Raw genomic sequence first — 22,745 nt, 5'->3', positions numbered from 1 at the left:
TCAGACACTGCTAAGACACGGTTACCTGTGCTGTCAGTGTTATAGAAGGTCATTGTCTTGTTGCACCAACCGTAGGTAAAGTCTCCTACCCTGGGGTATCCTGGTCACCCCTTTAGATAGAGTGATAGTCACGGTTGGGGTGTCCCTGAGCATACAGTCAGTCAGAAGAGACCAGCTAGCAAGAAGTATAAGTAAGCATGGAAAGCGTGGAAGCGTGCTGACTTCCCTCTAGCTTCACAGACGTGGCACTGGTCAGCAGGACTTGGAAAGGACCATCGTAGCGAGGCTCCAGACTCTCTCCCTGGTGTCTCTTTACCACCACGTAGTCTCCAGGCTTCAGGTTATGCGTCCTGAGGTCTCTGTCTGGATCTGAAAAAGGAATCAGAAACACTTTTACGGACCTTTTTCAAGGCCTGGCTCAACTTTGTGGCATGTTCCACCTGGTTTTCCTGCCATCAGCTATAGGGTCTGTGGGAAGTAGGGGCCTAGTCTGGGTGCACAGCCAAAAAGTACTTCAAAGGGGGACAATCCCATCTTTCTGTTGGGTGTGGTCCTAACTGAATGGTGGGCAGCAGGAAAGCACTCGCGCCATGGTTTCCCTGTTTCTTCCATGGCCTCCTGGATCTCTAACTTAGGAGTGCTGTTTAGTTTTTCAATCCCACCACTAACTTGGGAAGGGCAAGGGGTGTTCAGGGCCTGTTCTACACCCAGGAGGGACAAGGTTTCAGTCTTTACCTGTCCAGTGAAGTGGGTTCTGCGACCGGACTCTTTGGTCTCTGGAAGTCCAAACCTGCAGAAAAATCTCACTCACCAACTTCTTGGCTGCAGCTCTGGCAGTAGCCTTGTTCATGGGAGAAGCTTCTGGCCACTGTGGAAAGAGATCAATGCACACAGGCACGTATTCCTACGTACCACTTTTGGTAGCTGGATAAAATCCATCTGCAGTCTCTGGAAGGGATACAGCGGCTTGGGTGTCACCTTCTGTGGGGTCTGTACCACCTTACCCGGGTTGTGGCGGGCACAGACTATAAAGGCTTTCACTAGTCTAGTGACAGGGGTAGTAATGCCCGGGGCAAACCACTTGCGGTTTATGAGTACTAGCATGGCCATTTGGAATATGTGTGTATGTCCGTGGGCTACTTGACTTACTGTCGGGTGCAGGGCTCTGGGCAGGCACACCCTCTCTCCCAGCATCCAGGTCCCATCGGCATCTGCGCTCCAGCTTTCCTCCACACTTCCTTCACTTCTGATGACACTCGGGCCACCAGGGACTGGAACACCTGTGGATCAAACTTTTAGCTCAGAACTCACCGCTGAGACTTCAGGACAGTCTCTGGGCTCCATCTGTGCAGCTGCCTCCGCCATCCCGTCAGCCACATACTTGCCCTTGGCTTGTGGAGTCACCAAATTGTGTGTGGTTTAACTTTTATTATCCTCACCTCTTGTGGAAGTAGGAGAGCATCCATGAGCTCTATAACCAGTGTGCCATGCTTAGAGGGGGTCCCTGCAGAGGTGAGGAAATCTCTAGCCTTCCATAAGGGTTCATAGTCGTGTTTAGACCCCAGAACTATACCTTGAGTATAGATGTTCGCCCTTTTACCTTCCACCAGCTGTAGCGCTTCCCTGAGTGCCGTCACTTCACCTCCTGCACTGACCTGTGTGGAGGGAATGGTTCTGCTTGTACTACCTCATGTGCGCCACTGACCACTGTATATCCAGTGTAGAACCGTCTGTCTTCTCCTGCAGACCTGGAGCCATCTATGAGAAAAAACTCAACATCTGGGTTAATCACCCTTCTCTCCCCCCCTCTCTGAATCCTGGAAGACTGGTGATAGAATGAAGGATTCAGAGCTGTGCACCTTATCAGTGTATCCTGGGGCATCAGGAGTGCACACTGGAGTCTGAGCTGTCTGGCCTTTGCTCAGATGCTTGGGCTGTACTTGGGTGAGGACACTGTGCAAGGTATGTGGGGTTTGCACTGTAACTGAGTGATCTAGGGTCTAGGATCAGCTCATTGGCCTTGCTGAGCAGATTGCTGGCTGCAGCTACTAACACATGAGGGGCTCCCCACACGACTGAGTCTAACCGGGCCTAATAGTTGGGCCACTGGGGAGGCCACCACGTTCCTGGGCTAAGACACCTGTCTCCTAGATACTCCGTGCAAAATAAAATAAAAGGTCTGGCTCAGTGGCATGTGCCCAGGGCCAGGGCAGACAGAATTTGCCAGCTTAAGGCTATGGAATGCATCAACTGCCTCCTGACTAAGGGCAAATGGGGAAGAGGCAATGCAGTCAGAAAGGGGCAGCATTGGGCTGGGGGCAGCAGACCTTATCCTAGGCCTGCAGGAGCTGGCCAGTCCTAGAAACATTTGGAGAGCCTTAGGGCCTCAGGACAGGGGCACATTCTGGACTGCCAGCTTTCTTCCCTCTGCCAGGTATCTGCCTGTGGCTGAGAAGCAGTAGCCTAGGAAGACCACCTTCTCCTGGCAGTACTGGAGTTTGTCTCTGGGAACTTTGCAACCCTTCTGGAACAGAAAACACATAAAGTCAATAAATGCATCCTGGCAAACAAAAACAGTAGGTCATCCGCATACTGAAAAGGAGAACATCCAGTAAGGGGCTAGTCTGCCAGTCTACTCCCTGTAGGGCCGTGGGGTATTGGCTGGGTGAGTTTTACCCCCCCTGTGGGAATCTACACCAGGTATACTGGAATACTGAACTGGTAAAGGCAAATAGGTACTGGAAATCCTCATGTAGGGGCACAGAGAGGAAAACATTTGCCAAATCAATAACAGTGAATAATATGTCACTCTCAGGGACTGCTGCCAGTTTGGGCTAGGGACCACTGGGCTTCAGTACACTCATTGGCAGCTTGGAGGTCATGGACCATGCTACATGTATCCGGCTGTTCTTTCTGAGTCTTTTCTTGACCGGAAATGGGCTAAAATCTTCATCAGACTAGCAGAGGAGAGTTCTACAATGAAAGGCAATAACTCTGGGGGGCTGTTCTCGCTGACATCCTTGTCCGTAACTACCCCCCCCCTTGTCTTGCCCTGTGGGGGCCGTCTCTGCCACTCACTACAGTAATATCTCCTCCCCACAGTCGAAACACGCCCACTTGGGTTGGTCGGTTGAGACTTCCGGAGATGTTGTCAGTCTCACTTTGGCGTGGTCTGTGAAACATCCTCTATTCCCTCTGTACGTCAATGTGTCAGAGTCCCTCCACCACATCTCCAGCCCAGTGTTCTGTGCTTCCTATAAAGTTCTGGCCAGACTCCAACGTCTCAATAAAATCCAGGTACACTTAAGATGGTTTTTAATCAAAAAGGAACAAAAGTCAGTCATAGGCTCTGTAATACAGTTGGGGGGCTCGTTCTTGCTTAGTCTGTTCATGGGGTACACAGGAGGACATCACATCATACTGTATTCTTGTTCCACAATCAAATAAATTCCTTCAAGTCTTTTTTAGATTGTCAGGGAGAAGTCTAAACGCAGTGATCTACCCCTCCCAAATGTGAATGTTCTCACTAGCCTGTAAACCACGAGATAACAGAACACAGATTCCAAGCAACTCAATATGGAGAAATTCAGTTTTCTGTGAACATCAAGGTCACTATCGTCTCTCTCATAGATAAGACAGACACAGCACATGTCAGTTCTTCACAAAACAAAACGCAGCTCCAACAGCCCCCACCCTTATGTTAACCCCTTAAATGCCAGAAAGCAGGTACCGGAGACATTGTAACACTTTTTCATAGTATTTTTCTCTAATTGTCGGGATCAATAAATTTTAATAATACTCAAACAAACAACATCCCTCACTCCCAAGACCCCTAGCAGACGCCCGAAACATGGTCAGCTGTTATCCTACAAAGCCCCACAACAGCTTTTATGGCTGCCAACAGCAATCAACTTTCAGGGACTTGAAGGGAATATAACTTAAAATGGCCGCCACTGAAAAATAAACTGACTTAAGATGGCCGCCACTGAAGGATGGTAGGGCGGGTCATCTTCTCTAACCACCAGATACAGGGGTGGAGTCTGGATTACAGGGGCCATTTTTCACTCCAAGGAAAATATAATAAAATCTCTTTTTCTCAAATTCTTTCCACATCAAAAACTTTGAAATGTCCCTTATCGCCTGTCTCTTTCTTCATTGGGCACTCTGAAGGATTCCTGTCACTCTGTCCTGGTCCGTCCGTCAGTCAGAGGCTCTAAGTGTCTGTTTTGCAAATCTGATCAAGTTTTCTCACTTGTACAATCATCAGATCATCTGACACATCCCAAAACCTTCAAACCTTCACTATGACCTTTCATTTCAACACAAAACTACCAGCCCTTATGTCCGATCATGTCAACTTGCACTTTTCCATCAGTCCTACTTAACTCATGCCAATCTTCTGTCTACTTACATCATGCCAATCTTCTGTCTACCTACATCTTTTTGTCTGCAATGCACTTGGCTCAATTCCAATTCACAACTGTAAATCATAAATGCCTACTACTGCAACACAACCAAACTTGTCCCCACAGACACAGCGAATGCCAACACCTCGATTTACTGACCCCAAAGAAACTAGATACCAGACTTTCACAGAGGACTCTACACCAAGTCAACTCTGACCTGTCACTACTCTTTCACCGACTACACCAAGTCCACTCTCTTACCGACTCTTTACTAAGTCACTACTAGTTCTTACAGTCCCACGAAGCTGTTCAGACTCCCAAAAAAAGAAAGCTAAACACACACTTGATCAGAGCGGGTCTCCGCTGCACGTGCACAAATTGAGCTCTATACCTCTATGGGCAACCCTATTGGCACCAGTCAAACAGTACTATAGACACTATGATAATCACAACAGAATATCTCCCACTCTCCCACTCTAGCATTGCAGACATCTAAGGGTTACTACTTCCCGTCTCACTGCTTCAGCTAACACCACAGACTGTCTGAGCATCCGTCACTGTCCAGTCTCTGTCCATCACCTTACAAAGTGGTTCTTTGCCAAAAACTCTAAGCTTAGGTTACAGTGAACAACAGTGGCAAATACATAACACAGAGACAGTCTTACCCGGTCCGTCCAACCAGTGAACCAGAAGTGACATATCAAGGTAGACAATAAAAATTAATATCTTACCCTGAGAGCTCTCTGGTCAGTTCTGTTCACCGAGCCGGCGGGGACACTTCACGGAGGCTGTCTCGGTGTTGTTGTTGTTTACTTCTAAGCCCACCCAGGGACGCCAAATATTGTCAGGGATTTTAAGCAGGGCCCCAACAGCCCTCTTGACTTTTGTAAGGTGAGTCCTAATTAACCCTTTGAGGGAGGATGAGATAGCTGCCGGCAGCAAGCTGACAGAGTAAATGAAAAGACACAGTCGGTCTTCCGATGCACTCAAATCACACTGTTTATTTCAGACAGATACAGCTATATTTTATCACATAGAGATCAGCATTTGGGGTGTTGATAAGGACTTAGATCCTATTGGCCATTATGCTTTTGTACCAGCACATTCTGGGAAAAATGACTAGGCCTTGTTTACAGCCATGCTTATCTACACAATGGTTCCTAGAAGCTTCTTCATAACCAAAATAAATAACAAGAATACAGAGGCCCGAAGGACAGTAAGAAATGCCAAGGATATTGTGAAAAGGCAAACAACAGTTTAAATGAGAAAAATAGCTGAATTAAAACATTTAACCCTATAGCTTCTAAGAGGGAAGCATACCCCCCCCCCCCGCCCCAAGGTGGCCGCTGTATCTAAGATGGCGGACAGTAGTCGAGATGGCGTCTGAAACCAGTGCGACCTCCTTAACACAAGTCTCCTCTATCTAGTTTACATCAAAGCTGTGCTGCTTATCACCAGAATGTGGCCGGCTGCATTGTGCTCCACTGTTATTTTTATTAATATAAAAAACTAATAATAATTCAAATCGGTGAAAAGAAAAAAAAATCTTTCCTTTTTTTTTTCTTTTAAGTAATCCTTTTTGAGGTGCCATGGGAACAGAGCACATAAATGCAGACATTTGTCCCAAAATTGCCAAGAAAATAAAAGTATGCAGCTGGGGGGGAGCCGCTTGTTTATTTATCATCAAGAACCATTTCAGCAACTTGATAAAACATAATAAAAACTTCAAGGATGCGGGGCTTCTCTGGTGTGTAAATCCATGTCAAATAAATGGGAATTAATGAAAGCGGGTTGTCCTGGGGAGATTATTAACTAACTTTGTGGGTGTCCTTACAGAGTAGCACAGCGGTTCTCAACCTGTGGGTCGGGACCCCAGCGGGGGTCGAAAGACCAAAACCGGGGGTCGCCTAAAGCCATCGGAGCCGCAATTTTATTGTGTTTTTACTGCGAGTTGCATGGTTTGGGGTCACCACAACATGAGGAACTGTATTGCGGGGTCACAGCATTAGAAAGGTTGAGAACCACTGGAGTAGCACAAACTGTATACAAGTAGACACACAAAGATATTAGATCTGTCTTAATAATCTTTCCAGATGCACATTTTACGCTTTATATTGGCAGAACCGTGGTATAAAATTGCTTTCAGGCGTTAGAAATGATCTAATTCTGAAGATCCTGTGTAATAACATATCCCTCTTAAACGTAACATTTTGACCCTATAAAATAGTGACGTTGGCACTTCGTTAGATATCATACACGGCCGCATTTATGTAGATATAACTTGGGGTAATCAAATCACCAGCCACATCCAGTGTTAAGTCTTGTGTACAGCAATGACCCAAAAACATTATTGGATTGTCCTGACTCTCCATGTCACTCAGCCCCCATCTCTGGAGTGACGCTCCTGCCCGTGGAGTCCACTGTGTATTGCCTGGAACATTGCTTCGCCACTCTTCTTTCTCGTGGGCTTTTAGATTTTCTTGCCTCTTGTTGTGTGACATCACAGGAATAGGGACAAAGTGTCAGTAGGATATTTATCTGTTCTTATCCATGATGATGTGCATCTGCTATAAGCTGCATTTGTCTGATATTTTAATTGCATATGCGCAGGAATTTCTGACAGATTGGTGTCTGAATAGGAGCTTTGTTGGCAATACTTCACAGATATTGCTTAGACAATGTGATGCAAACTGCATAATACCTGCTATAAAGCGCACATCTAAAAATTGGGAATTGCAGGGGGTGAATTTGCTATGTAGACACCAGACAGAACTAACTGCTGTAAATTTGCCTATTACCATATGAGTGCCCCCCAACCCTCCACCCCGTTAATTTTCCACTCCTTTCTGGAAGCAAGGGAGCTTTTGGGAGCTCTAATTGCTAATCTATTGGCTGCTAAGATCAGTCATATGACCCCGTATTGTAAGGGCAATTTCATTTGTGTACTTTTCTGTAGCTGTCCCCCCTATTACATCCATAGTGGGTTTGAAATAAGCTGAGCAGTAATGTCCAGTTACTATGTCCAGTCCATAGACTACAAAGTTACTAGAGCATATGACAGAGATAGATCCTGCTTTAATGGGAAATATACTGCACATAATACTTAGGTGCCACTATACATCCTTTTCACGTTTCATTGCTGAGCCAATTCAAAAATAACATTTTTGCCTAATAGGACAAGTTAGAGGCCGAGCATAATATAACGTACCATATGTCAGTTTTACACCTATATCACTTATTATATAATGTAATATACACTCACCGGCCACTTTTATTAGGTACACCTTGCTAGTAACAGGTTGGACCCCCTTTTGCCTTCAGAACTGCCTCAATTCTTCGTGGCATAGATTCAACAAGGTGCTGGAAGCATTCCTCAGAGATTTTGGTCCATATTGACATGATGGCATCACACAGTTGCTGCAGATTTGTCGGCTGCACATCCATGATGCGAATCTCCCGTTCCACCACATCCCAAAGATGCTCTATTGGATTGAGATCTGGTGACTGTGGAGGCCATTTGAGTACAGTGAACTCATTGTCATGTTCAAGAAACCAGTCTGAGATGATTCCAGCTTTATGACATGGCGCATTATCCTGCTGAAAGTAGCCATCAGATGTTGGGTACATTGTGGTCATAAAGGGATGGACATGGTCAGCAACAATACTCAGGTAGGCTGTGTCGTTGCAACAATGCTCAATTGGTACCAAGGGGCCCAAAGAGTGCCAAGAAAATATTCCCCACACCATGACACCACCACCACCAGCCTGAACCGTTGATACAAGGCAGGATGAATCCTTGCTTTCATGTTGTTGACGCCAAATTCTGACCCTACCATCCGAATGTTGCAGCAGAAATCGAGACTCATCAGACCAGGCAACGTTTTTCCAATCTTCTACTGTCCAATTTCGATGAGCTTGTGCAAATTGTAGCCTCATTTTCCTGTTCTTAGCCGAAAGGAGTGGCACCCGGTGTGGTCTTCTGCTGCTGTAGCCCATCTGCCTTAAAGTTCTACGTACTGTGCGTTCAGAGATGGTCTTCTGCCTTCCTTGGTTGTAACGGGTGGCGATTTGAGTCACTGTTGCCTTTCTATCAGCTCGAACCAGTCTGCCCATTCTCCTCTGACTTCTGGCATCAACAAGGCATTTCTGCCCACAGAACTGCCGCTCACTGGATGTTTTTTCTTTTTCGGACCATTCTCTGTAAACCCTAGAGATGGTTGTGTGTGAAAATCCCAGTAGATCAGCAGTTTCTGAAATACTCAGACCAGCCCTTCTGGCACCAACAACCATGCCACGTCCAAAGGCGCTCAAATCACCTTTCTTCCCCATACTGATGCTCGGTTTGAACTGCAGGAGATTGTCTTGACCATGTCTACGTGCCTAAATGCACTGAGTTGCCGCCATGTGATTGGCTGATTAGAAATTAAGTGTTAACGAGCAGTTGGACAGGTGTACCTAATAAAGTTGCCGGTGAGTGTATTATACAATGTATTGGGCAACTTTTATATATAATATATTGAAGGCTTCTATAAGGTGGCTAAAAATAAAATTACAAAAAGGGTTAATGGGGTTGTCTGGGATTAAGAGAATAGTAGTCTCTGCTGTAGTAAGAAAGGAATATATTGCTGAAGCACTGTGTACGCTGTCACCTCTAACCTCTATATACAGAAACATCTGTCTATTACCCGCCAACCCCCTATAATGTTGTTTTATAAAAAATAAAATTACACAACCATCATATTCATCACATTTGGTAAACTCCATAAATAATGATACCATAATTTCTGTTATCCGTTTTTTGGGTTTTTTTTACAAAAAAAAAAGTTATAGCTCATTGCAGGCAAAAAGTGTCATTAATGAGATTTTCCTTTAGAAATACTGGAAAACACAATGGGGACGAGGGATTATTAAGCAGAAAATGGGCCCAGTAATGTACAACAAATGATGTCCCCAAACCCTCAGAGGCTCCTGATTTGCCATAGTAGGTCCCATGACCTCAGACCCTTCCCGCTCAGCCAATACTGCTGGAGAACTGTCGGCCCAAGCTTTGCTGGAAGAAGGAGCCACGTTGGGTGAATGCACTTTTTTTTTCTTTTTTTAATTTTTGCTTACACCTGCCTCAATGAGATTTCTGTGAAAACCTGTTTAAGACCCAAAACAGACCCAGAATCCATAAGGGATTACATGAGAAACTTACTTCACAGTTGATAAAAGCATTCCCTACAGTCAGCGACCATTCAAGGCATTAGTTCAGCTTCACACCAGACAGGGCCTGGCGTAGAATTGCATGTCGGCTCAGTCTCGAGCCTCCTGATGTATCCAAAGGCTCTGGGGTTTTATTCTATGCCGGCACACACAAAATATCCCCTTCCCCAATGACTTCATATCCAATGTAATTAACAATGTGGCAACTCTTCTGTACCGAGATCAAAAATGTCAGAATCGGTCGTTCCAGAAAGGGTCATTCGGGTATAGTTTAGATTTCACTACATAAGAGTGTTGTGTTTTGGTTTTTTTTCCATTTTTTTTTCGTCAGGTTTGGTTACTCCCTTAATCTCCCCACACAATTATCCGTTCCCTGTGTGAATGTGTCCTGTAGATTCCTCTCTTTGCTGTTATGATACTGTAGTATAACTTTGTGTAGGAGTTCTTAGCTGTTGTGGTGCTTTCTATAGTAACTGGAACTCTCATAAAAATAATGTGCCCATTAATTGTAGGGTACATCAGTACATATATGTTGGATCTGTAAACTACTAGTGTGTATTATGCATCTACACAATGTATAATTTGTTATTCAGAGGCACACACGTGTCTACTCAAAATGATTTTACAACCTCCATTTCTGTCCGTTTTTTTTTTCCTTTCATGCTCCACATTCTGTTTATTTCTTTAATACGCCATCTCCCCATCACCATAATAACTCCATTATTGCATCTACATTAATCTGCCAGCTCACTATGTTTATTCATGAGGATTCAATTTCCCTGCCAATTGCTTTGTGCAGCTGAAGGCATAATGTCCTAAATCGCTACATGGAGACAAAATTATACCTCTTACTACAGATGCCAGGTACTTGCCATTCTGGCACCTGATTGGCCACAACCATATCTGCTAATTAATAATAGCAGATCAATCCCAGGGGCTATGTATTACCAATTATTAGCTATTGTATTTTAACAATCCTGTTTCTTGGTGGATTCCAGCTTTCTCCAAGTCTTGAACGGCAAGTCTTCCAGGTCCATGTGGTGTTCCCTTGCCGTGTTTAGCTAGGAAGATTTCTAGTTTGTAGATAATTATCACTTCCTTTTCTTAATTGTAACTTTTCACCTTCCCATCAAGGTTCACCGGTGTTGTGTTTGATTTGAATTTGGAAACCTAGTAAAAAAAAAAAAAAAGTTGCAATTTTTTGCAGGACAGTTCCTAAAAAAGGTGCATATTTTTGTACAAAAACTGTACTCTGTGGGAAAAACCCCAACAGACTCACCTGCTAGTTTAAAACCCAAAAATACAAATTGAGCAACTTCGTAAATATTAAAAATAGGTAGGCACAAACTTCCAAAGTAAAGATAAATTACCCCCAATGTGAGCTTGTGAGGGCGGAGTGACCAATCCCCCAACATATTCCTGGATCCCCGGGAGGGTAAAGATGGGAGAAAGCACAACATCTGCTTATGGGTAGCGGGAAAAGCTGCATTTCCATTTGCGGACGTGTTAGAAGTCAGGCATCCATTGCACCTGGAGATCAGCTGATTGACAAGGGGTGGTCCCAGATGTGGTGGTCTATCACAGAGAAAATGTATCCAGCGTGGCAGATTTGCGTAAATAGTTAGTTCCTCATTGTAATTTTCCATCTTCTTACCATATGCACTAATCTTACTGAATATTTCAATAATTCTTGTTGCCAAGGCATTAGGTTTGCATTGTCTACTATTATTTTATGCTGTATTTGTAGAGTTCTTGCAATCTGGCATCATGGAGAATGTATTCTGGTGCATCAGCAGAAAGAAGGCATAAAAGGAAGATTGTAATTACTATAATTATGCTCAATGTTGTGAATTCATTTCTGGGATGTTCATGACTAGTTATACGGAAATTTGTGAAGAGCAGGACACGCGCACATCTCCTCCATGGATGTTTACAGTGAACTCCTGTAGAAAATTAATTTTCATATAACAAGTACATTTATTTTTGTACCAAGATTTCAATGTGTAGAAATGATTAAGTTCGGCTTCTTTGTATATGAACTATAGGCACTCTGCATGCCACTATATATTGCCTTTATAAATCATTCTATTAGGCATTGATTTATGGCAAATCTTACTCTTATGGATCTGGGAGCACATAAAGTCAGGAGTATAATGAGATATATTGATGTGGGGACTGTGCAATCTTGTTATTGTTGAAGGAGTAACAGTGGAGAACTGCACAATGTAGAGTTCTAAGAGAAGATGCCGAAATAATTGTTATACAGAGGTACAGAAGGGTCCAGCTGAAGTATATGAGATCCCAGAGTTATGCCTGGCCAGGTGATAGCTGCTCACCCCCTGCCCCTCTCCATAGTAAATAGTAGCCGCAGGGCTGTCGATGCGGCCGAACATAGAGCAAGCTCTTTCACATGTTGTGCTTACTGTACAGAGTCCGGACGCCATAGCCGTCTTTGGGGAACATGTGTGCACAGCTTGTGGCCATACATTCGTCCCCCAGATGGTTGTGTGCATGAGGCCTTAGTGGTCATTATGATATTAGGACTCTGATATTAGGAGATTATGCCTACAGCCATCCTTTGTATTCGTAATATTTACATTCTTTTTTGGGATTTTTTACACCGTTTGCTTCCCCCCAACCCCCTCCTCGTCGGTAAAACATTGCTGGCCATGACCAAAGAACTCAAATGTTAAAAAAACCCAAAACTCTATACTCCCCTCTAGCTTCTTCTTCCCTCTCCGCCACACACACACATAATGACGCCATGTGGTGTCACAGCCGTGTGACATTATGGTGTTTGTGCACGGGGAGAAGAAGCCGGAGGTGAGTATAACGTGGTGGTGTGTTCGTTTAAGCTGTGCACTGCACTGGACATTTTATTAAAGGGGGGCTCTGCTGTGGCCATTTCATTAATGAGGTGCGCCTGCTGGACATTTTATTGAGAAGTAGCAGTTGCATTTCCTACCCTAGGACTTGTACTCGAGTCAAAAACTTTTCCCACTTATTTATTTATTGTAATTAAAATTTTGTGCCTTTGCTTATACTTTTATTCTCTGCAATGTACTGTGTGTGTATAATATTTCTTTTTTTCCTCATAGTGAAAAGTGGTGTTATAGTGTCTTCTTTTCTGTAGTCCCCTTCTTGTATAGTATCCGGAGGGGTTACAGAAAAGGGGGCAACTGCAGGAAAGGGGGCAATTTAGACCGAGGGCTGATGGAAATGGCACATTATATGGCAGGGAGCACGTGTGACTGGCTTCTTTATCAATTTTACAATTATATGATCCGTGGGTTCCCCAATTGATTATTTACACTAAGCATTATATATAACTCTTTGTCCGTGGGAGGGGGGGGGGGCGTCTTTGTATTTCGCCTCAGACAGCAGAGAAGCTAGGTACACCCCTGGTAGTAGTCTCCTCAATCCTCTTGATAGGAGTCTAACTTCTGTTATGCTCACCAAGTAGGTAGCTATAATTTTTTGAAATGTTTTACACAATGGTGCTAACAAATGGGTGTCTCTAAGCAAATTGAATAACATTTTTTGTTGAATCAAATTTACATACTGCAGAGGAAATAAAATATGTTATTCTTGCAGAATTTGTCACCGACTTGTCTGACACAATGGGGCACATTTACTTACCTGGTCCATTCGCGATCCCGCGGCGCGTTGTCCGACATTGATTCGGAGCTTGCCGGGATTCAATAAGGTTGTGTGCCCGATATCCACTAGGTGTCGCTGCTGCGCTGAAGTCCGCCGGAGTTCACCTTCTTCGTCCCGGTGCTATTCTTGCAACACAATTTTTTTTTTTTTTAATTCCGCGTCTTTTCTGAATGTGTCAGGTTTTCCCGACGCCCACGCCCCCGATTTCTGTCGTGTGAACGCCGGCACTGATGTTCCACAATCCAATTGCGTGCGCCAAAATCCTGGCGGAATTCGGCGCAAATCGGAAATATTCGGGGAAACCCGGGGAAAATGCCCGATTTGGACCCTTAGTAAATGAACCCCAATGTCTTCTCAAATATACAAGCCATGTGGACATACCCTTTTATAGTTTCTGTTTTGGAAGGGTTATCCCAAGTTGATAACGGTTGTATTGGTGGGGGTCTGACTTCTGGGATCATGAAAACAGATCCCCAAAGATCACAAGAAAGGGAGTCCCATTCTCAATAATTGAATGAAGTGGCAGGTTGAGCATGTGTCCGGGCCACTCCATACAATACAAATGGAGCATTGTAATTTACTGAGCACAGCGCTCAGGTATCTATCTTTTAGCTCTCACTGACTGTTTTTGAGAGTGCCAGAGATGCCAGAGCGCTGTGCTTGGCAGTTTCCAAAACTCAAAAACTATCGAATGAAGCATTAGGACAAATGCTCAACCTGACACTTCATTCATTCAGTAAGAACACCCATGACAGGTGGGGATTGCTAGCTTTTATTCTGTGGATACAGTACTTAGGAAAAACACTTTAAAGTGACAGTATTTGGGAAGTTTCTATGCCTCATTATAGGAAAAACTAACTTTAATTAAACTTAATAAAAAATAACAATTTTTATTATGCATTAGACAGGACCTGTCACCTCTCATGATATGTTTGTTTTACTAGATGCTTGTATTCTCAGTTAACATCTCTTTGACAAGGTGAATGAAATGGCCTTTTTAAAATTTATACATTTCCGGGAAAGATAACAAAGGGGCGGCCACAATGCATGTTCTAAGAGGAAATGCCACAGAATCATCATTTCTTGGAGAATACAAGTACAGGCAGTCCCTGGGTTACATACAAGATAGGGTCTGTAGGTTTGTCCTTAAGTTGAATTTGTATGTAAGTCGGAACTGTATATTTTATCATTGTAATCCCAGCCAGAACTTTTTTGGTCTCTGTGACAATTGGATTTTAAAAGTGTTGGGTTGTCATAAGAATCAGGATTAATACTAAAGCTTCATTACAGAGACATTTGAAAACTGTTACAGCTGATCATTACAATAAATTACCAATATCCAGATGTCCGTTTGTAACTAGGGGTCGTATGTAAGTCGAGTGTTCTTAAGTAGGGGACCGCCTGTATAGTATTCATGAAAATGGGCATGTCTGGAGCGGGGACAGGTTTTTTTTTTTTTTCTAGCATGACCAACCTGAGACTTTTTTTGTGTTTTTCTATTTCAGGCAAATACGTATACCAACCAATGACTCCTGTGGAACAGCTTCCAAGCACAGAAATCCCAGTGGAGCCACAACAACAGACCAACACAATCCAGATTTCTGTCTCGCTGGCCGAGCAGTTTCTTAAAGTAGCTTCATCCTTCCAGCCTCCATTTATACCAGAATCGCCACAATACTGTACCATCTCAGACCTCTTCCTCGATAACTATCAGGTCAAATGTATCAATGGGAAGATGTGCTATGTCCAGCGTCAACAGCCACCACCACCTCCTGCACCACCCTGTACAAGGTCACGGCCTGAAAGAGAGTTCCTTCAGGAAGTGTATGCACCCAAAGACACAGAGGGACCAAAAATAGATCACTGCTCTTCACCTTCCAACTCTGAGGACTCTGGAATCAATGCAGTGGGAGCTCCATACTTGGAATCATGCGATGAAGACACCGAGGAAGGAGCAGAACTTAGTTCAGAAGAAGATTGCAATCCAGACGGTTGCTGGGAACAGGAGCCTTCTCCCTTAGTATCACCTTCCAAGACTGATCTCGAGATCATAGAAACTATAGAGACCACTGTCTGAGTTGTACACTAGGGGATAATCCAACTAGTGTATTAAGCACATGCCGGCAGCAGCCAGCTGCCAAGAGACTGAGCAATACAATCAGACCTACAAATATCAAGAAGTCACCAAGAATGGGTTTCAGTTTTTGGGTCAAACCCGAATGACTTGCACATGGATTGAGGCTTTGATAGGCCTTCAAGGTCAACATCCACGCAAAAGAACGCGTTTTATATTCATTAAGGCATATTCATTCGTAGTATAGGTGACTTATGGATGAATCGACAGATGTATTTGCACAATTTTGACAGATTTTTTTTTATCATGAGACTGTCTGTCTGTAATAGCCTTCATGACAATGGTTGGTTGTGATTTATTTCTCTTAACAGATTAAAGAAATAGTCACAGCATGTAGCCTGCAGATCCATCATATATATACGTGCCGGTCACAACATGGGGCCTTTATCTTGGGTATGCTGCAATGAATATAAAACATTTCTGTATACCAGTGTTATCTTATTCCGATGTCGGTAGATGATGTCTCGCATTCCTCACGTATTAATTGGATGGAATAAGTATATTCTATTCTTATTTAGAGGCTAAGAAGGAGCTGCCTTGTACATACATTAGCTGTTCACCATGACTATGGTTAATTCACAAGTGTTGAGTAAGAGGACCGATGACCTAGTGCTTTCCCTGTGTAGCGGGTAAGGACCCTGTGCTTTCATGATGTCCCTGTCATGTCCTGTGTACACATATAGCTAACCCACTCCTATCCAGTATTCTGAGCATAGTTTTTCTTTAGTCAAAAAATATACATGACCCTAAACTGGGTGAAAGCATTAGCTGATCAAAAAAAAGGCAGTAAAGTAACATTACAATGACAAATCTTAAGAACGCTGGGGGCAGCTACCTAGTTCTTGAAATTATAAATCAATTGATGTATGAAGAGTTTGGTCCAAACTAATTAATGGGCATTGCTGGGTAGTTTACTGAAATATATATGAAAAAAAATTTTAGCAAATGGGAGCACATGTACCCAGTGAGCAGTCTTAAGTAAACCCTGTCCATATTCCTTTACCCCACTGATGCTGTTTGACAGCCCCACCACAGTTTGAAGCCCCAATTCCCTACGTGTATACCTTGCGCATGTGCCATGCATTGCCCAGGTGGTACATGAACACAATTGTCACTGCTGTAGGCAATGGTACAGAAGGTTAAGACATTGGGTGATACTGAGCTCTCCGTTTCGACAATTCGATCTTCAAATTTCAACCTTGAGATGTCAATGTCAAATGTGAGGTTTGGAATTGCCCAGTGGAAACATGAGACCTCACTTTATTTTTTTTCGGCAATTATATGTGTATCCATAGTCTGAGATATGCTAGCCCATCAGTTTTAGCCTACTAATTTAAGATATCTGAAAGCCTGAGCCAATGCTTCATAAGTTTTCAACCATAAATGACCCATAAGATGAGACTCAATGTTATATTATGACATTGTCAGAATAACATTGACGTCGAAGCTTCGTTGTTGATCTTGTGTTACACCAAAGTGCTTCTTTTCTGATATGTTATTGGACTTTTAAGCCTTTAAATCAATATACTGTCAGTTTTATCAAAGGATAAAAGCTGATTTAAAGGGATGTAACTGTCTCTGTTTATCCTGGTTTCACCACTTGCTATAACCCACTTGAAGCTGAATTGTTTGACCTCTCCATCCTGTCCAGATAAATAGACGTGACACCTGCTCAGTACGCAGAAGGCAGTGCTCGCTTCTGTCTCCATCGCTCTGCAATTACTCAATGGGTGAGAGCAACCAGAGTCAATTATGATGCAATTAGGTTATAGTGACCTTTTAAGAGCAGCACATCTTCAAAGGGAAATAGCAAACCATAGGTGGCCAAATTGTAATTGAGTCAGGAGCGGACAGGCACTCTGGCTGGCTTCATGCCTCCTTCATTTATTGCAAATTATAGTGCAGGATTCCCGCAGTGCAAGTATTAATATTTAACCGTATTAGTAGGCTTAGAAAACAAGTTTGTTTTGGAGTGTAGGTAGAAACGCTCTGGGCGCCATTGTCCATCACTAATGTGGATATTCTCCAGGATGAAAGGAATTGCTTGTAGTGATTGTGGATTTATTGTGTGCGTAGTGTTAGAAGGGGTTTTGTGCACGGATCTGGCACATGTTTCTATGGTTAGTACCCTGTTTTCCGGGCTTTAGAGGTTCTTCACTGGAGGACCGTGGTGCCACAGCAAAGGATTCGATTTTTGGAAGCCTTTCCTTATAATATGGGGGCACCCCAAGTGCTAGAGTTCATGTTCTAGGTTACTTCTTGTACTTCTCACTATAGCAAAGCATCTTAGGAGAAATGTTATAAGATGCAGCACATTTTTTTTGTATCTATAATAGTGGTACTAAATGATTGGTCCCAAAACCGTCTATAGGATCGGATCTACTAGATTGTTACTGCAATACGCAAAATTGTATACAGACGGTCCCCTACTTCAGAACACCCGACTTACATAGTTACAAACGGAGCTGGATTTTGGTAATTTACTGTACTTTAGTCCCAGGATAAAATAAACAGCTATAACAATTATCAAAGGTGTCTGTAATTAAGATTTATTATTAATCCTGATTCTTCTGACAACCTTAACTAGACATGACGGCATATGAGCAAGGTAAAACCAAGCTCCTACAAATTGTCTACCAGATTTTCTTTTGGCTATAAAGTAATAGACACTAAATGAAGTCAAACTGGTCCATGTAAATATTATAATGCAAAGCTCTCTGTGCTGTTCACAGTTTAGTCAAGGGATAAACAGACTTGTTGAAGTTTGGGTTCAGCTGAACCCAAACCTCAAAATTCTGCTCAGATATTAGTATCAAACTCATTAAATGGCCGGCGTTGACATACAAGCTTCCATTTTTCCAAAAATCATCGCTTTCCCTGATGCCATAAAAAAGAGCAACGATCCTGGACACTTGTATAATCACGCCAAAAAAAATAAATGTAAAGGCACCTACACTAAAGCAAGAAATGACAGATTAGGGAAAAAATTACTCCCTGGTTTTAATTAGCAAGTATAAAAATCCAGATACATTGTATTTCATTCCAATTAGTTATATATATTTAGAATCCTATTCTCTCCAAGAAGACTATCCATCGTCTTAATGCAGTATCTGGGTGAAACTGCTGGTAAATGTAAATGCAGGCACGTTGTTCTGTTACAGAATAGTCGCCTTTCTTGCCTTTGTGTCTCCTCTAATCGCTGGTTGCAGCTGGTAGCACTTTCTGCAACAAGTTTTCCCTGTGGACGCTCTTAAGCCGGTTAGAGAAATACTTTCCTGTAGACTTTGAAAGTCAGTGCAGCAGGTTTATCTCAGCGGGCTGCTAGAAATAATTATGCCAGCGTGGACTTATTTTTCATAGCGTCTCCTTTTACCGACTGAAGGTTAAACCGTGCTGTGTTTTCCGCCTCTGAAAAGCTCCGTATGAGAGCGGCAGATGTGAGGAATGATTCCTGCACGCAGAATACTTTGCCCAAGCCATTGTTTTTAACCTGTGAGCTGTGCTATTTATGGCGGGGTGTAGGGAGGAAATTATGGAATGTATTTCTGTCCATGATGACTGGGGTTGGCATTCCGGTAAACTTGTCTAGAGATGCTGGTGGTAATCTAATGTTCAGCACATTTACACATGTAAGGAATTTATTATAGGTCTGTGCTGTCCTGTAACATCAGGTTATTATACAGGAGAAGCACTGACTGATCATACCACTAGAAATACCAAACTCCAATGGCGTAATAAACTCTATTGGACCCTGGTGCAAACTTTGGATCGGTGCCGCCATATACCTAAACTCTCTCTCCACAACTGTTCTGCACATCACACATACTGCACAGAATTATACTTCTAGAACCATACTCCTTATACACCTTATATGTAGTGTGTCGAGCAGCCTCCCTTATTGATAAACTTCCCAGCAGATCTTATTAAAGAAATACTCAAAGCAGCCCCTTTAATGAAATGTCAACAGAAGCCTCCTTAAAGGGGTTAGCCTTAGTGATGTTTACACAATAAAAATTAGTTTTTTAACTATTTATTTCACAGTTTGGACACTCATAATTCCTTCATAATTCATTTGATCCTGTGTGCTGACAATGTGTTTAGATTGTCAGGGTACAGGTTTAAATACTTTCATTTAGCTTATAAACATTGTACAAGTAAAATAAAAATAGAGATGATGAGATCCATGAGATGCATATTACACACAACATTCTCCCCTCTGCTATCACATCCGTTACATACCTCCCTCCTTCTGTCCTGGATAAAGATCTTATCTGCCTGTAGTTTGCAGCTTTCAAGGGTGCGGGCCAATGCAGAGAGGAGCTCAGTACTGGAGCAACGTAGGAGCTGTCAGACAAAAGCAATATGTCTGCCGACTCTAAAGTCAGAAGTTCCAGGGGCAACCAAAATTGTGTACACCGGGGCTAATAGATAGGTTGAAATTATATGTGTTTAATGCTGTATTTTTTTTAATAACAGTAAATTAGAGAATGTTTTATTTTGTTATCCTGAGTATATTTAGGAATCTTGTCTTCGTGGGAATACCCCTTTAATAAAACGAAAACAATAAACTCCGTACTCACCTCACCCAGCGATCCCACGGCTTCCTCTTCTCTTGTAGAGGTACATCTGCCTACCTTCACCGCTATTGTAATCTTTGTCTCTTCACCTCTGATGGGACCTGTATGCTGCGGCCCAGTCCCATCCAATCATGACGCCACTGCAAAGCACCCTTACATTTTTTCACACTTTTTAGTTGTTTCTGAGCCTAGCAGTATAACATAATCATTTTTTTTGACAAGCACGAAATTGGCAGGCCACTAATCTCTTATGCCAAGGAGCTCAATCACCATCATGTTATTGTGGGCTGTTGGTGATATCAAGCATTGGCTGTACACTCAGTCCAGTCTTCATTTTGTTAGTGGATTATCTCCTGTATCTACCAGTGATCCCGATAGACAGAAGTATTAACACTTCGAATGTGGGGGTGCTATAGAAGTATGCTCTGACTGCAGACTCTTGGGATAGATGCACCCAATGCACCTCTAAGCCCGGTAAGAATTCAGTCAGTGAATCTTTATATAATACTTGATGTGGATCTTTATTTGGATGCCGTTGCAGATTCCAAGAGGATGATTCCATTGATGATCATCTTCATTTCTGTGTGGAATCGGGAAGCTGCCAGAGACACTCATGAAGACCAGATCTCGGCATTATACAGTATGGTCAAATATATCTTAGAATTGCCACTTCTATCTTCCTTTCAATGTCTGTTACTCATTTGACTCGGAGATAAAGTAATGCATCTATAAGGAAACCTAGCTATACAAATGAATCCTATAATTACAAAAGAAATGTAACAACCTTATCTGTTTTGTTTTCTGAGGCCCAAGTGCCATCAGACCACAATGAAAACTGCCTGTGCTCCAAGTTTCTCTGCTCCATGGCTTTCTTGGATACCGTGGCTGTATGTATGAGCCCATAGAAATGAATTTTCCCACGTGTTATCCATTAAATGAACAGAACACAGACAAAAACAACCCTCGTGGGCATTAGGGCTCGGTCGGCATCACTTGCATGATCCAGACCCAAACAGTCTTGTAGAACATGGAGCAAATCTCTGGCTGTTCTGCTCCTGCTACAGTAGGAGTTGAAGGCAAAGGCATGGCTTTGTCTTTTATTCTACTGCAGACAGGTCATGCTAGAAGGATGTTGCTCCAGCCAGTTGTCTCCCACCCCGTGGAGACCGTGAAGATGATGGGGTCATGGTGGGGATCCTGTAAGAGAAGATGTATGTTTTGTCTGAAATTTGAGGCCAAATAGCAGAAAGGAGGAATAATACAAAGCTTTTTAAAAGTATTTTGGGCAATGTTTAATGTTCCTGTTAAGAGTACTAAGAATTGGGTAATGGGTGGATTTCACTAAACCAGTTACATATTCATGTGCTGCTCTGTTTTTTGTTTTTTTTTTTCAATTGGGGTTTTCAATCCTTGATCAGGGGATATCACCCTCTCAGGGGTGTAACTAGGAGAGGCAGGGCCCCATAGCAAACTTCTAAATGGGTACCCCTTTCCGCTTAAAAATATATAGTAGATATCGCACTCATATATACACGTACACATTTATTTATATATATCTCTGTATACATAAACATTCAGTTCTTCACATATAATATATATATATATATATATATATATTATTCTGTACAATGTGCAGCATAATATATGTATATAATAGTGCACATCCTCCATTCTTTTGTGTCAGGTCAGATGATGGGCCCCATAGCAGCTGCTACCCATGTATTTACGCCCCTGCACCTTCCCCTGTACTGTAGTATTTCATCTTGCTCTGCTTCTTTCCTGGTACATTCCCATGACATACAATTATCCTCTGTGTAAATGGGCAAAGAGTTTTCTTCCTTTGTTTTTTTTTTCAATCTTCGCTGGTTCACCAAAAGGGGTTCCTGCTTTTATGGTCAACCTCCTTTTAATGGACAATTAGAGATTTCCCAAACGTCCTCCTGCATTACACAGTCCATATTTGAGGAAGCCGTTGCCTCTGTAGTGTGAGCCCTGACAGGTCTGCGAGAATGAGAGATGCTTTGTAACTGCACTCTAATGTAACCAAAAGATGCCGATCCTGGATACTACCCATCTCGCTCGAAGAATTTCCTTATAGGGTGTATGTCACTGGCCTGACTAATCTCAATATATCCTTCTATCTTTTAAAAACCTTTTCATAAAGGGATGTCTGGGAAATACATTTCGGACAAATACATTTTCTATTAATTTGGAATAAAATTGATGAGCCAATAAACCAACAGATCAGGCTGTGGGTATCTGCAGCACGGGAATGCATTTCGGATTGAGACTAAAAACTCTTCGTTTTACCAAAACTGTTTTAATTTTCCTTGTACTGGAAACCATTAACATCACTTCTGCCATCAAGTATTTTTATCTTACTCAATAATCGGTTGGAAGCACAATGTAAACAATACTAATACACACGCCCTGTATTTAATCAGCCAAGAAAATGTATGTAAATTTTATCAACTGTAATAAAATTTGCTGTTTTTTTTCCTCACTCTGGAAGCTCTTTTTGTGCTGTGGTCGTCATTTAAAGTGAGCGAATGTCATTCTTTACACCATAATCCAAGCTAGATGGGAACAAGTGTACAATGTAATTGTGTTAAGTTGTTCCTATTATCAGAGACAAATGGCTTGTACATAAGGGATACAATAGTAAGAAAGAACACAATAAACAGAGAATATAAAGTCTTTCATTGTTCGTTTGTGCATTGTAAGGTCACACTGGTTTGCTGTGAATATTCCCTCTAAAGTAAC

The 22,745-nt window shown here is 42.6% G+C and overlaps 1 protein-coding gene across 3 annotated transcripts in view; it reads left to right on the top strand.

Annotated features, from left to right (window-relative positions):
- Positions 1–22,485, top strand: part of C8H3orf70 (chromosome 8 C3orf70 homolog) — a 74,876-nt gene extending 52,391 nt beyond the window's left edge. For all 3 annotated transcript variants that reach the window (XM_072121238.1, XM_072121240.1, XM_072121239.1), the window contains exon 3: positions 14,777–22,485. In XM_072121238.1, coding sequence (XP_071977339.1) covers positions 14,777–15,348 — 572 coding nt within the window. In that variant the 3' untranslated portion in view covers positions 15,349–22,485. The remainder of the gene's footprint in view (positions 1–14,776) is intronic.
- The last annotated feature ends 260 nt before the right edge of the window (positions 22,486–22,745 follow it).

The sequence above is a fragment of the Engystomops pustulosus genome, chromosome 8 (genome assembly GCF_040894005.1).
Source record: "Engystomops pustulosus chromosome 8, aEngPut4.maternal, whole genome shotgun sequence".
Taxonomy (NCBI): domain Eukaryota; kingdom Metazoa; phylum Chordata; class Amphibia; order Anura; family Leptodactylidae; genus Engystomops; species Engystomops pustulosus.
Note: the sequence above shows the minus strand (reverse complement) of the source record. Positions and strands in the feature narration are given on the sequence as shown.